General features: G+C 42.3%; 1 protein-coding gene across 1 annotated transcript in view; it reads right to left on the reverse strand.

The window, feature by feature from the left end:
* Positions 1–6,668: 6,668 nt before the first annotated feature.
* LOC137420707 (uncharacterized) overlaps positions 6,669–16,330 on the reverse strand; it is a 64,092-nt gene continuing 54,430 nt past the window's right edge. Inside the window, exons 3-4 of the mRNA XM_068105993.2 lie at positions 10,274–10,435; positions 6,669–9,583 (exon numbers count right to left, since the gene is read on the reverse strand). Of these exons, the coding sequence (XP_067962094.2) occupies positions 8,877–9,583; positions 10,274–10,435 (869 nt within the window). The 3' untranslated portion in view covers positions 6,669–8,876. The remainder of the gene's footprint in view (positions 9,584–10,273; positions 10,436–16,330) is intronic.

Genomic DNA, 16,330 nt, shown 5'->3' on the forward strand with positions numbered 1-16,330 from the left:
GCTTTGTACAAGTGTATTTTTATTTTCCCTCATAAATTGTGTGGTTTCTTAAATGGGCAATCGGTTGTCTTCAACTGGTGGTGAGGGGGCGGACGTGGGTTGGATGGAAATAGATTGTGTTTTAAAGTTTTTACGTCTTAGCTGCCCTATGGGGCAATGCCTTCCAGAACAGCGTTTGTCTGTCTATACATCCACCAATCAGAGTTGAGGATCTGGTCATATGACAGGGGGATGCATTGAGTAACCATTACAGTTGCATATTTTATTAAATGGAAATATAATAACCTTCTGTGGAACGTTTTGGGGTAACGGGGTGTCGTAAGGTAAGTAAGGACGTTTCAGATATTTCTCAATACAATTACGATTTTGAAATGTGATCGACACGGACCTTGCTCCCAAATCCGGAAGTGAAGAGATGACGGTTCGCTGATTTGATAATATCTGAATACAATTGTGATTTAACATATTTTGATATACTAACAACGGTACCCACCCTATGGGCGGGGCTTCAATTGGGAGGCCCAAATGAAAAGCAAAATATCAGAAATTGAAGGCTTTTTAAAATTTTTTTTAACGATTTATATAAACATCCGTTGAATCATATCACACGCAAATAATCAAAATCTAAATAGTACATGGTGCCCATTTTGAAAAAAACATTGAATTCTGAAAAACGGAAGCGGCCGCTACACGTCTTTCTCAGTCGCACGTTTATGTGTGAAGAGTGCACGCCGAATCTAACACGGAAGCGGCCGCTACACCTGTTTCTCAGTCGCTTTGCGCACGCGCCACGCTGCCATGTTACTTCGGGGCCGCACGTTTATATAGGAAGAGTTTGTCAGGAGTCGATCTACTCTCTCCTGGTACGTAGAATAAACAGTATTTGTAGAATTTCAACAAAAGCCACATCACTGTTCATATCGGTAAATATGATTCCATCATGTTTGGAAAAATTGGAAAAACAATATAGCCTATGTTACTCCCAGGGGTCCCAGGAATACCCACCCAAAATATCGTTGGGATCGGTTGAGCCGTTTTTGCGGTACCTTCGAACAGACGGACAGACATTTGGTGAATTATAGTAAGATTAATACGACAGTATTAATTTGTGATTGGAATGATGAATGAAGTTTGGAATGAAAATATAGTGATATTGAGTTTAAAGCAGAATGAGGAAATGACGTAAGGGTTTCCATCCGTGACATTCACGGATTTCCCATGTGCAGTTTCGCCATTGATTGGATATAGCAGCATTCAGACTGGGTACGTTTTTCGTCCAAGTCATTCACGAACCGGCTGTCCATGCATGGTCAAAAAAAAAAATGTAACACTTCCATTATTTAACTGCTAACTGGTATCCCCACCCAGGTCATACTGTCCTCTTCAACTGCCAAAAACAACCGGTCTTCACAAATGGTGAGGTATGTTAATGTTAATAAAATCGAAAATATGCATTTACCTGTTTTCCAATGCGATTGTGGTGTAAATAAAAATTAATCAATTAATGAACATTTCATCGGTCACTGGAAATTTATTGGCATTACAAAAAAGCAAAGAATGCCAACAAGGAGCTGATACTCTGTTCCCCACCTTTTGGGTGGTATGAGGAATAGATCTGTGTAATATGAAAACTAAATATTTAATGGTCTTTGCAATATAGCGTACGCAAACCAAGTTGGCGAGATGGTTGCTATAGCAACACAATTCAACCAAACACCGCCATGATCTAATCATGTTGAGATAATGTCATGAGGAATAGATATCTGCAATATGAAAGCTGAATGGTCATCGTTTTTTGAAATATCACCAACACGAAAGTACATAGACGGATGATCGGTCGGACGGACAGAGCTCATTTTAATGTCTCTCGTCTCCGACCTTGTCAGTGGGGTGGTGGACAACAAAACATTTGGATAGGATGAGATAAATTTTAAGTGACATATGGCAGAACACATGCTGTTGGTAATGCAATAACACTTTCAGACTGGTCCACCAACCCACATCACCGGATGGTCCTGACAATTACTTTCAAATAGCTCATAATGGTTCCAGTTTCTCGATGTAACACATGGCAATGTTTGTAACGTCTCGATGTCGCAATCCAAATGGATATTGATGTATAAATAGAATTTGAGATGTACTCTGATTTTTTTTTTTTTGTAAACAAGATCAAACTCCTGGAAGAGCGAGGTGATGGAGGGCAACAAGACTGCAAAGGCAGCGTGTGTGTGTCCATCTCATCCATAACTCCAAAACCATGACACCTGGCGGCCCCGGCCTTTGCAGCATGCATACTTCTCGAACTTCAAGGGGGTGCATGAATGAACAAGTAAACAAAAAAAACATGTTTTAGGGCTACACACTTTTTTAAAGTTTCAAACCTTCGTTTAAAAAAAAAAAAAAAAAAAATGTTACATTTTAAAATTAAAATTTGGTAGATGAAAATGTACCAGAAAAGACTGTGGGCCAAATTTCAGCTCTCTAGGACGTATGGAACCTACAAAATGAACGGCTCAAAGATTTGAAATGGGAAAAAAACAAAGTTCAGATGAAGTTAAATAAAAGTGTGTAAAAATGGGTGTTTGTATGTGTTTAAGCACCCCTTTTGAAGATTAACCCTTGAGTACGGGAATTTTTTTTGATAAAAAATACCCCCGGTACGGGATTAATTTGGCATTTTGGTACAGGAATGCAACCACGTACTGACGATCTATTTATAGGTATAGTCGATGACGTGTAGTAACGTCATCCGTACACAAAACTTTTTCGCGGGTTGCGGCACTGGACGTCATCCGTACTCAAAGGGTTAATGGGGTTTTCATAAGAAAAAAATAGAACAAAATAAACCTTACCAGTCGGCCATCTGTCATGTCACATCGCTGGGTTCTTATGCCGCCATTTTGTATTTTGTTTCGGACTATTGAAACGTCTTGGCTTGGAAACACGATCTCCTCTCACAGCTGAATTAAAGTATATAAATCAAAATCTGGATTCAAATTTGATTATCGGTCCCATGCACTAAAGAAGTATCAAAATCTGGAGTGAAATCTGAAAAATTTTATGCATTAGCGATTCTTATAACCAAGTGTATATCGTATAACAGCTTTTAGCAAGGCTGTCCTACCTCCTTCTCCACATTGCCAAACCATTAAACTTAACTTTTTCTACGGTTCCAACAATTATATTGAGTGAAGAAAAGATTAAGGAATGTGCCCAAAAGTACTCCCCCCACCCCCCAAACCCTAGCCGTCTCTCCCCACCCTTTTCTCCTCCCTTCACACTGCCTTCCCTTCTCCTCTCCTCATGCTACCTTCCCCTCTCCTCCCCTCACGCTGTCTTCCAATACCCTCTCCACCACGATTACCCTGCCTTCCATTACCCTCCACGCTGTCTTCCTACATTGGGGGGTATTCTCTCTACCAAGTGACGTTCTAGTTCAATTTTTCAATGAGTGTCAAACAACAGACGCAATTGTTCAAAATAAATAAATAAAACGGCATATCGAGTCTCAAAAAGGCTCGTGACAAGGTGGGATCTGATGTTCACTGCAGTGATGTATTCTATAACCTTGAGAGAAATTAAAGGATACTGATGGGATGATGGGAGATACCTCATGGTGCGAACGGCTGAGGAAGCTCCCAGGGAGGTCTTGAGTGGCAAAGCCACCTGCTTGAAGCTCGACAGGGCAGGTTTGTTGGAGAGCATTAAAAAAAAACAACTCCCAAAGAAATAAAGCGAGCAAGAGTGGGACTTTTGTGGTGGAGATACCTCATGGTGCGAACCAGACTGCGAACCTCATGGTGCGAACCAGACACAAAGTGTCACAGGCCCCTAACAGAGAAAGCTCTGTGAAGTCTGTGCGGCCACACCAGACAGTCTGCTAAGATAGACGGCGACACATTGCCCAAAAAGAGACATAGCCCTGCATCAGAAAACAAAGATAGGATGACGTTGCCTGTCTCAAAGGAAAGCCTGAAGCAGGACAGCAGTCAAACAATAATGAAAGCTGGAATGTTGAGAGGAAGGAGGACTTCCTCCCTCGTAGAACGTGCTCTGCATTGGAAGCATGGAGGATGGACAGTGGAGGAGACCGATTCATGGACCCCGTGATTTTGGTGTAAATAATGCAGAAATCAAGAAAATGAACACATTTCAAGACCTCAATAATGAAGTGAAAAGATCCTGGAAGCTGAGGAGAGTCGAAATTGTACCAGTGACGATTGGAGCAATGGGAATGATAAAGAAGAACCTCACAGAGATCTTTTAAAAATATCCCTGGGAAAATTACCACAAACAAAATACAGTTGGAGGATGTATGGGGCTCAGTGACGATCCTGAAAAGAGCCCTTGGAACAAAACTCTGAGAACAACAGAACTTCACAACTTGGTCAACGAATCATGATCCATTACTGAAATGGAGGTGAATACTTTGGATCCTGGGAGGACTCCGCTCTCCCTCCTGAAACCCGCATGGAGATAACAACCAACGACACCCACGCCAGTTGATGTCATCACAGCATCAATTTGAAATCATCATCACAGCAAACGCGACTAATTTGGATGCAGAGAAAGAACATGAGTAGAAGTCAGGTACGGACATACAGTCACGTGAAAAAGTAAGTACACCCCATGTAAAGTTATGACTTTTTCAACATATTTCAACATGCAGCTATTTGATCTTCATTTCAACAATATTGATAGGTAAAGGTGATATAATATAACAAATATCATGAAACATTTACATTCTGTGGTCCATTGTATAATTTAAATAAACATAAATGCAAATTTTGCATGTGGAAAAAGTAAGTACACCCTTGGCTCTAATAGGTGGTATTGCCCCCTTTGGCAGAAACGACCTCAAGTAGGCGTTTCTTATAACTGTCTACCAGTCTCTGACATCGACTGGGAGAAATTTTTGCCCACTCTCCATGCAGAATTCTTTCAGCTTTGTGATGTTTGAGGGGTTTCTTGCATGCACAGCTCGTTTCAAATCCCCCCACAACATCTCGACGCGATGGGATTTAGATCTTGACTTGGCCATTCCAGAACCCTCCATTTCTTTCTTTTCAGCCATTCCTTGGTGGATTTTTTTTTTGTATACTGAATCGAGGCTCATGAAAGAGCTGACATTTACTTCACAAACAAATCAACCAGACAAACAAAATATATAAAAAGAGGGAGCGGAAGACAAGAGAATGGGAAGCACACAAACACTTGAGAGCACACAACATTTAAGAGCAGGGAGATGTGTGGGAGGGAGAGGGCTTGGGGGGAGGAGGCGTGGGAAGGAGGGGGGGGGGGTGGGGTGGGGTGGGAGAGTATAAAACACAAGGACACCAAGGACTTCCAGGACAGAAGTTGGTATTTCAAAAAGTGGAATTGGGGTGAAATTATCGGGGATAGAAAAGATCAAGGTTTTGGATGGGGGAAGATAAGAGGTATGTTTAGGAAGAGGTAAGAGGAAGATAAGAGGTATTTACTGGTATGTTTAGGGTCATTGTCATGTTGCAAGGTCCACCTTAGGTTGAGCTTCAACTTTCCGACAGATGGCCTCACATTATCCTCAAGCACCCTCTGGTACAATGAAGAATTAATAGTGAGTTCTATGATGGTGAGCTGCCCAGGCCCTGATGCAGCAAAGCTGCCCCAAACCATAATATTTCCACCACCATGCTTTACAGTTGATATCAGGTTCTTGTGGTCAAATGCTGTCTTTGGTTTTCGCCAAACATGTCTTCTGGTACTGTGGCCAAATAGCTCGACCTTTCACTCATCTGTCCAGAGCACATTGTTCCAGAAGTGCTGGTCTTTGCCTCGGTGTTCATGGGCAAACTTTAGTCTTGACCTGATGCTCTTTCTGGACAGCAAAGGTTTCCTCCTGGCACACCTCCCATGTAGATCAAATTTGTGCAGCCTCTTTCTAATGGTAGACTCGTGCACTTTGACATCAACAGTGGCAAGAGCTAACTGTCGGTCCCGTGATGACATTCTGGGGTTCTTAGAGACTTCTTTCATCATCTTGCGGTCTGCTCTTTGGCTGAACTTGCTGGGGCGGCCTGGCCTGAACAAGTTGGCAGTTGTTTGGAATCTTCTCCACTTGTAGATGATCTTCCGGACAGTCGAATGATTGATTTCAAATTGTTTGGAGATCTTTTTAAATCCCTTCCCAGACTCGTAGGCATCTATAACCTTCTTTCTTAAGGCCTCAGAGAGCTCTTTTGATCTAGGCATGGTGACGCCGCACACTTCAACAACAAAGAGCAAACCACACTAAATGTCTGAGGTTTAAATAAGACAGGTTCCTCCAAGATCCTCTCTAACGATGTTCTAATCATTTGCACCTGAGCCCGATTCTAATTTTAGGTGTTTGAAGTAGTGATAAATGTCGGGGTGTACTTACTTTTTCCACATGCGAAATTTGCATTTATGCTTCTTTAAATTATACAATGGACTACAAAATGTAAATGTTTCATGATATTTGTTATATTTTATCACCTTTATCTATCAATATTGTTAAAATGAAGATCAAATAGCTGTATGTTGAAATATGTTGAAAAAGTCAAAACTTTACATGGGGTGTACTTACTTTTTCACGTGACTGTAGGTCGCAACTCAAGTACCAAATCACTCAAAAGTTGCTAACTCCATCACACCACGTTCTCTCACACTCGTGTTGCAACCTTTTCTTTATTGAATAATCTGCAACCAGTACAATTTAGTGATTAAACTTGTTTTTTTTTGTCTTTCACCAAATGTAAAAATTTGGCAAATAATGTAAAAATCGAAGCATATAAAGTGCAGTTTTGAGGAAAAGAAAAGAGAGAAAAAAACAAAAATTTAAAATATAATTGCATGCATTCGTTAAAACTTAGGAATACACAGCATTTATTGTTATAAAGCGTTGAGCCATAAAGGCCCTGCAATTCACAGACTTGAAACTTGGGAAAGAAAAAACAAAAAACAAAAACAAACATCCCACTATCCAAATTTGATATTTATCAAAATCAAACACATCCTTACCCACATGTCAAAGGGGGAAACCGCCTCCATCTGAATGAGTCTTCATGGGGATCACGCTGCAGTTTTAAGAGGGTACGCTACAGTTGTTTTATGAGTAATGGCGTACATCTGAACTGCAAGTGGAAAGAATGAGGACATGCCATCTCCGCCAAGTCTGCTCCATTCATACACCCCTTCTCTCCTCCCATTCCCTCCCACCGCCCCCCTACAATAATGTTGCAGTACTAGCTATAACTGGCAAGTCTTGCTCGTCTGGATCAATATACACCTCTCACACCACACCTCAAACTGTACCTGCCCTGCGAGGCATGCCCCAACCAGTATTGCCCATGTAACATTACAATTCAACAAGCACAGCCTCCAATTCAGTATCCTCCTCAGAATAGCTTAGACATCATCACGAGGAAAGCATCTCAGAAGTTCAGATAGAAAGCTTCAACGAAATGGCATGTCAACAGGTGCCACACTCCAAATAATCCCAAATCGACATCCCATCTAGTATGTATTCGGTTGACATGAACCTTTCTTATAAGACCCTTTCTCCTTCCCGTCACCCCCAAAAAATAACGCTGTTGTTCATCGATCGCTAAGTGAGCGAAATATAATTACAAAGGTCTTGTGCTTCCCACCTAAAATCCCCCAAACCAATCCTTCTTGCCCATATGAGCAACTCATGGTAGGTTGGATAAGTGACTCAAACCTTTAATGAAGGGAAGCACCTACATGGAGCAATGCTCGGTGGTCTCAACGGTAGCTCACCTTGAGCATAGCCCCTCTGAATAGCCCCGACCTGGCTGTAAGTATACAATGACAAGGAGAATCCACTGCCTGGCAAAGAAAATTGTTGATGGCAGGAAGAATATCATGGTTCAGAGAAAATGGAGACAGATGAATGCAGAGCTTTCATTCTGTAGATCAGGTGCAGTCCAGGCCTGTACCGTCATGTTTCAGACTGCTTTATGCCCACCGAACGGACAGACTACGGCTCGGGGAATGGTTCGCAATATGCAACCGTTTCCAGCTACAGAGGGGAACACGCAGCACTGTGAGCGTAGAGAGGCAATTGGTCATACCGATTGCACCATGTGGAGGTCCCAGCAAGGTCCCAGCTCCATGTGGAGTAAAACCGGCGTGACCTTCAGAGAAAATTTGCTTTTTCTTTTCTAATTCACCAACATAAATAAGGCCTGTGGCATTAACACCCTTCCAAATCATGTATATTTACCTTTCTATAATACTCCCAAAACCGTTCAAACACACTAATACAAAAAGTTTTTAAAAATAATAAAAGAGCATTCCAAAACTTGACAGTATTGAGGACACGCGGTTCCGTATGCCGGTTGCCCATCCAGAGGCTTTATCCACCGATCACAACTTGGAAGTTCATTATCCTATCGCACGTCACCACTCATTCTGATACAATCAAAATAAATGCCTTGGATAAAGACAGATATAACACCACAAACAAGCTCGAACGTGTGAAATGTGCACAAGATTTTCAGTGTAAGCATATAAACGCATCCCACATGTCCAAGAGATTCTTTCAGAATATATACGTGCTGGCTTTATGGACTAGACAGTGAGCCAGGCAATGCGAGAAGTGGGGCATTATCTTTTCCTTTATGCACCGTTTCACCTCCTTCCAAGTCGCAATTTTGATGTCTACAGAGAATGGCCAACAACTTGACTGAGACAGGGTCACAGGCTTCTAGGCCCGACGAACAGCCGTTCGACTTGGGGCATAGTTCTGGTATAATGGTGTTCTCTACACATGGCCCAAGGCTCTCGGCCTTCGCTACCTGGCAGCCATTTATTCTCACCCTCTTGTCATCTCCTCTCTCTGCTTTAACCCCAGGCTAGGTCTCAGCACTGGACTCTGAGTGGCCATGTAAGCGGCCATCGCGCTGCAAGCTACACATGCAAACGTCTATTCCAGAGTCACGTGTAAATAGCCTTTGTCTAAAACTTCCCCCTTCTCCATCCTCACCATCACTATGTGAGCAGGCCGACAGAGCCTCAAACGTCTTTGCAGCCTCTGCTGCTTCATTTACCTCCCCACACAATGATGCTAGAGATGATTTTTCCCCATTACTGCTCGGCCTAAGTTCTCCATTCCTCTCATCCTGGAATATGTTAGCTTGGGGTAAGCAATCGGCCGTCCCTCCTCCATTTTCAAACTCTGTCGGTGTTCCAACAGACACCACAATGCTTTGATTTTCTTCCGACGGCGATGAGTGAATGTTGTGGCTGTCCGTGGAGCCCCTGGTCTCAAGGAAAGCAGGGGAGGGTGTGCACACCTCTACTGGGCATTGTGATGCTGCCTGGAGATCTTGCGTCGCTCCATCGCGCAGACTCTGTGCAGAAGATGATGAACATGTTGTCGCAGATAGCGATGAGGAATGTGTGCATGCAGCAAGGGAAGTTGGTACAAGACCGTCGGAAAGAGCAGCACGACCCTGGAGCACATGTTGGTGGAGGCTGCTGTATGGTGGTGGCGGCGTGTTGCGTGGACGCATCAGGAGCACTTCCTCATAAGCTGGGAGCTTACATGTGGCCATTAGGCCTGCAGGGGATGGGAAAGAGGGAGGGGAGGAGGGAGACGGTGGGAGGGCTTGCATTAAATGCTCTCTGAAGATGTAGTACTTTCGACGGCAGTTGTTGCTGGTAGAACTTTGCAGAGGTAAAATAAATGGTCAGCAGGAATATCCGGAAAGGGTAAACTTGCTCTGGTGTTTCAGCTGTCCTTAAATAAATTATGTGCCAAATAGAGCTTTTACATTTCCAGGAAAACTGGATTACATTGCTGCTCATTCTGTTCAAAGCTCCAAGCTGTGCAATTGAGAACTTTGCATGGCAACCCAGGAGACCTTTACAGGTGAGCAACTGCCGATCACAGCTTAAGATGACAGAGCACATGTTGATGTGAGCGCGACATTTCCATTTTCCTTCTGTCCTGCCTGGAAACTTCACATTTTATCAAAGATAATCTACGAATGGCTACCGCAAGGTTTTAAAAATAATTGATATCCGAAAGTCCAAATTTAAAAAATAGAACAAACTATGCAGTGATCCTACATAAGAAAACACCGAGCAACGTTACACAAATAATCCAGCAATTGCGCCGAACCAACTCTCTGGACTTGCGCAATTGTGGATATTTCCATTTTGCGGCAGAGTGGAAAAAAAAAATACATGGCAAGCAAAAGGGCAGATGCTCGAGAGACTTTGCAAGCCTCCAAGTACAGAAACCCACGTATGTCGAGCGGAGGACCGGGGTAGTTACACGCCCCCTCATAGGCGAGCAGGTTGATTTCGCGTTGCCGTTGCTGTTGCTGGCTGCGGAGTTTGACCCTTCGGTGGTAATATGCACAGCAGCAGCTGAGCAGAATGATGAGGGACCAGACGAGCCAAAACCCTGCAAAAGACATTGGAGAAACAAGTGGATAGAAAGAAAAAGTTATCAAATGAACTTTCAAAAGCAGAGCTCACATTTTCTAACTTTAAACCAAATAGTTAACAACCCATCACTAAATTGAGTTTTCAATAACTAGTCATGCTACATATATATATGAGTGCGTCTCCAATACTGCTACTAAAAACCTGACAATGGGTTCAAAATTTCAAATTGAGGTTCACTCATAACTTTTATCTTTATTAGAATCTTCAAACACTGCCAAAATTCACAAAACATTGCAAAAGATAAAATCACAATGCCAAGTTCATGAAAATTGCTTGGATACATAACCCTATGCTCAGAGTAACATTCATCACTTGGTGTCCTCTGTGACACCATACTTCATGAAGTGGAAAGATAAATTGGTTGTAGCAGCAGCAACAGTAAGGCTTGAAGGTTCATCATCTGATGTCATACCCTTTCTATTTGAAAAAAAAAAAAATTCTCATTTGGTCAGCAGAAACTTGTGAGCATTTAAAAACATTTCCCCCCCCCCCCCACCCCCCTATTTTAAGCATCAGAATTTGCAGCTTGTAATCTTATCATTCCATTAACCTGTTTTTACATTCAAAGTGTACTATTCGCTATTGGACGGATTGTAAGATTTTTTTTCTCTTTTTTGTAAGGAAGGGGGGTGGGGGGGGGGGGGGAGGGGTGGAGGAGAAAGAAAGGAGAAAACGTCTTAAGATTAATTTTGGTACCCCCCAAAAAAATTACCTTTTGCGCTGATCTGTTATTTAACTCCATTCCCATTTGCCTGTGATTGGGATTGTGATCCCACATTGGGACATGATCCAACTTGGCATTCAACAATTACATCTAACTGTTAATAATTTGCACTGCTAAAGCTGCAGCAATTACTGCTTACAATGGCTTAACGACACCAAAACTCGACCCATATGACGACCATTTTGTTTTCGACATCAATTAAATACATGAATAATTCCAGCTCAAAAGTTCCCCTTTCCTTTTGGTAAAAGTGATTATGCCGACATTTATGGGTTGAAATCGCCCGATGTGGTAGAATTCGTGATAAACGACACGAAGATTTCGGTGTCCTCACAAAGATCGTTTCTGGCATGCATGTTCACAAGGAAACATCGGAAATTAACTTTTCATTTGAAAAGATTATTAAATCAGTAAAACCTGTGGCTAATAACTCATAATATCTCCGTATTCTCAAACAGCAGTGGACGGCTCCAGTAAAATAAATAAATAGAATGCGATCTTCAAGATGACGATCGTGAAGGAAGACAAAACAAGTAAGCGACACCTTATGATCAGAACGGAAAAGAAAACATCTCATAAAACTTATAAGCGCACATATGAGTCATCAAAACATCAACAAAATCCTTCAAAATTATTACCTTTTGAAATCGAGAAAGATGATTGTCAGAGGCCTCAATGAAAGAGCAAAATTTTAGCGATGTTAATCACAGAAGTAACGATCGTCGCTGATGGATGATGCGGAAAAATGGAGGACACGGCAGACTTTGGAGCTGAATCTAGCCGACTCGCAAGCTATACTGACTTACTATAGCGTTGCAAATTTACAGGGTATAAAGTTATCTAATATAACTATTTTATTAAAATTAAGTAGCGCAATGAACCAAAAAAAAAAAATCTGTTTTATTTTTGAATAACAATCGTGACGATGAGGACACCACCATATTTTTTAAACATCAAATCAAAATTACTAATAACTAATTTCAGTCAGCTGCATTAAACCGGCCCTACAACTGCCGGCTATGTTTAGGTGTTCCTGCAGGTAATACCGTTAGTGTGCAAACACGAAGCTGGAATGAGCTACCAATGCAATAACGGTCGTCATGAAGAGAGACACGACAGGTAACGATCGTTATTCGATTTTCGCAAGTTGTTGACTCGTTATTCAAATCTTTACATCACAATTTTCATGTCTAATTTGCAACAACACTCGTCTAAATTATGGTTTTGGGAAGCATCATACAACAACCAATGTTTGTATCCAAAGTATAATCATTCAATTATAACCCGGGTTTCCTATGTCACGTTTTGGTGTCCATTTTCTTATAGAGAGTGACCGCTAAGGCATCAATCACGAAAAAACAGAATAAGTGAATGGCGCCATGTTATTTTCCTCATATCTTTCTTACATAATGAGGCAATTCTTGGGTTCTTTATTTAAATACAGGTGTACATTTTTTAATCACTGGCAATTATATATGTAGTGTCAAAAACTCAGCAGTATTGGAGACGCACTCATATACAGTCACGTAAAAAAGTAAGTACACCCCATGTAAAGTTTTGACTTTTTCAACATATTTCAACATACAGCTATTTGATCTTCATTTCAACAATATTGATAGATAAAGGTGATATAATATAACAAATATCATGAAACATTTACATTTTGTAGTCCATTGTATAATTTAAATAAACTTAAATGCAAATTTTGCATGTGGAAAAAGTAAGTACACCCCGACATTTATCACTACTTCAAATACCTAAAATTAGAATTAGGTGCACCAGCTCAGGTGGAAATGATTAGAACATCGTCAGAGAGGATCTTGGAGGAACCTGTCTTACTTAAACCTCAGACATTTAGTTTGGTTTGCTCTTTCTTGTTGAAGTGTGCGGCGTCACCATGCCTATATCAAAAGAGCTCTCTGAGGCCTTCAGAAAGAAGGTTATAGATGCCTACGAGTCTGGGAAGGGATTTAAAAAGATCTCCAAACAATTTGAAATCAATCATTCGACTGTCCGGAAGATCATCTACAAGTGGAGAAGATTCCAAACAACTGCCAACTTGTTCAGGCCAGGCCACCACAGCAAGTTCAGCCTGAGAGCAGACCGCAAGATGCTGAAAGAAGTCTCCAAGAACCCCACAATGTCATCACGGGACCTACAGGTAGCTCTTGCCACTGTTGATGTTAAAGTGCACGAGTCTACCATTAGAAAGAGGCTGCACAAATTTGATCTACATGGGAGGTGTGCCAAGAGGAAACCTTTGCTGTCCAGAAAGAACATCAGGGCAAGACTAAAGTTTGCCAATGAACACCTAGGCAAAGACCAGCACTTCTGGAACAATGTGCTCTGGACAGATGAGTCAAAGGTAGAGCTATTTGGCCACAGTACCAGAAGACATGTTGGGCAAAATCCAAAGACAGAATTTGACCACAAGAACCTGATACCAACTGTAAAGCATGGTGGTGGAGATATTATGGTTTGGGGCAGCTTTGCTGCATCAGGGCCTGGGCAGCTCACCATCAGAGAATCCACTATGAATTCTTCATTGTACCAGAGGGTGCTTGAGGATAATGTGAGGCCATCTGTCGGAAAGTTGAAGCTCAACCGAAGGTTGACCTTGCAACATGACAATGACCCTAAGCATACCAGTAAATCCACCAAGGAATGGCTGAAAAGAAAGAAATGGAGGGTTCTGGAATGGCCAAGTCAAAGCCCGGATCTAAATCCCATCGAGATGTTGTGGGGGGATTTGAAACGAGCTGTGCATGCAAGAAACCCCTCAAACATCGCACAGCTGAAAGAATTCTGCATGGAGGAGTGGGCAAAAATTTCTCCCAGTCGATGTCAAAGACTGGTAGACAGTTATAAGAAACGCCTACTTGAGGTTGTTTCTGCCAAAGGGGGCAATACCACCTATTAGAGCCAAGGGTGTACTTAATTTTTCCACATGCGAAATTTGCATTTATGTTTATTTAAATTATACAATGGACTACAAAATGTAAATGTTTCATGATATTTGTTATATTATATCACCTTTATCTATCAATATTGTTGAAATGAAGATCAAATAGCTGTATGTTGAAATATGTTTAAAAAGTCAAAACTTTACATGGGGTGTACTTACTTTTTCACGTGACTGTATATAATCGGGAGATTGAATAAGACGCGGACGTAGCTTCAGGGCGGTCGATCTTTAATTCTCGACAAGCTTTCGACCAACAAAGGTCTTCTTCTTAGTCTACAGAAACAACAGGCATGTATATCAGACAAGTATGCATAGTGATAGTCCCTGGTGTTGGGCTAGCGGCTAGGGTGCCGGCTTAGGATCCTAGGATCCTGGGTTCGAATCCCGGTCGATCGCTGAATTAACGCCAGGGGGGTTGACTCAGCCTGTCATCCTTCCGAGGTCGGCAAATTGAGTACCAGTTCACTGGTAATTCCCTGCTTGTCGTTAAAGGCGGCAAAAAGGGTTGGCGTCAGGAAGGGCATCCGGCCGTAAAACATTGCTTCAAAAAGGGGACCGAAAAACAACAACAACCACAGTTCCCGGAAAAGGCCAACCCCCGCTTGCGGGGAAAAATGGCCTCTAAAGGTGGTTTTTTATTATTATTTATTTATGCTTAGTGATATGTGTGCAAGATGTGTGATATGTGTAGAAGATGCATACAAAAAGAAGAGCCACGCTAAAGCTCACTCACCGTGCCCAAGTGCAGCGCAGGTGAAGCGCAGCTTGCAGTTATCGTTCACGTTACAGTTTGTGCACGTGCATATACAAATATATATATATACAGACTTGGCATTTAATATGGAATATTTTTTTGGGGGGGTGAACTTACTTTTCAAGATGACTTAGAATCAAAAGTTCATTGGAATTATGTTGAAATTATTCTAAATTTTGTTAATGTGACCTTTAAAAGAAACAAAAACCACATTTGACATTTCAAAACAAATAAATTGATCCTTGAAAGTGATGTAAACTGATATCGAACTCAATTCACAGACAGTACTGTGTTAAACTTCTGTGCGTTTTCCAGAAGTATCTCTTTATTTTGCACATTAGCCAAAATTTTTAAAAATAAAAACAAAAGTTAAATTACGACTGGGATTACGGACAGTAAAATTACAGTTCAGTACTTCGTGTAACCCCCACGAGCATTCAGGAGAGCACGTACACGTTGAGGCATGCTGTTCACGAGATTTGCCAAGGTTTGGACAGGAATCGCTTGCCATGCAGTGACAAAAAAAAAAAAAATCCCCCACCTTTAGAGGCCATTTTCCCCCGCAAGCGGGGGTTGGCCTTTTTCGGGGACCGTGGTTGTTGTTGTTTTTTGGTCCCCTTTTTGAAGCAATGTTTTAGCCTGCTGTGCATGCAGTGACAATAGCCTGCTGCAATTCACGCACAGAGGTCGGCTGCTGGTCCAAGTGGTCGATTTGACGCGTTAATTCTGCCCACAGATTCTCTATCGGATTCATATCCAGGGACATGGCAGGCCACTCCATATGCTCTACACCACGGTCAGCAAGAAAGTGTTGGATCATGCGAGCACGATGAGGCCGTGCATTGTCATCTTGGAAGACAAAGTTTCCTCAAAAGGCTGCATGAGCAAATGGAAGCAATGTTTCTTCCAGAATGGCCCTGTACTTGAACTGGTTCAGGTTTCCATTCAGAACAACCAGGTCAGTTTTGCCCCCTGCATGAAAAGCAGCCCAAACGGTCACCCCACCACCTCCAGCTTGGACTCTTGGCACTATACAATCTTTGTGGTAGGCTTCATGCACTTGTCTGCGCACTCGGACACGGCCATCTTGACGATAGACCAGAAATCTAGATTCGTCACTGAAGATCACGTGATTCCAGTGTCCTGGCTGCCATTGACGGTGCTCTCTGGCCCACTGCAATCGGCGCTGGCGGTGTTGTCTGGTCAGGCGGGGCTTTCTCAGGGGATGCCTGGCACGATAGCCTGCTTGAACCAGTCGTTGGTTGACTAGCCTTCTGAATACAGGCACATTTGTCAGTTGCTGCCACTCAGCCCTAAGCCGATTAGCCGACTTGGTACGGCCATTGCGGACTAACCGGTGCAGCTGGCGATCATCCCTCCTTGTGGTTCTGCGGGGACATCCTGGCCT

Source organism: Myxine glutinosa, chromosome 2 (assembly GCF_964187855.1).
Source record: "Myxine glutinosa chromosome 2, kmMyxGlut1.1, whole genome shotgun sequence".
Classification (NCBI taxonomy): Eukaryota; Metazoa; Chordata; class Myxini; order Myxiniformes; family Myxinidae; genus Myxine; species Myxine glutinosa.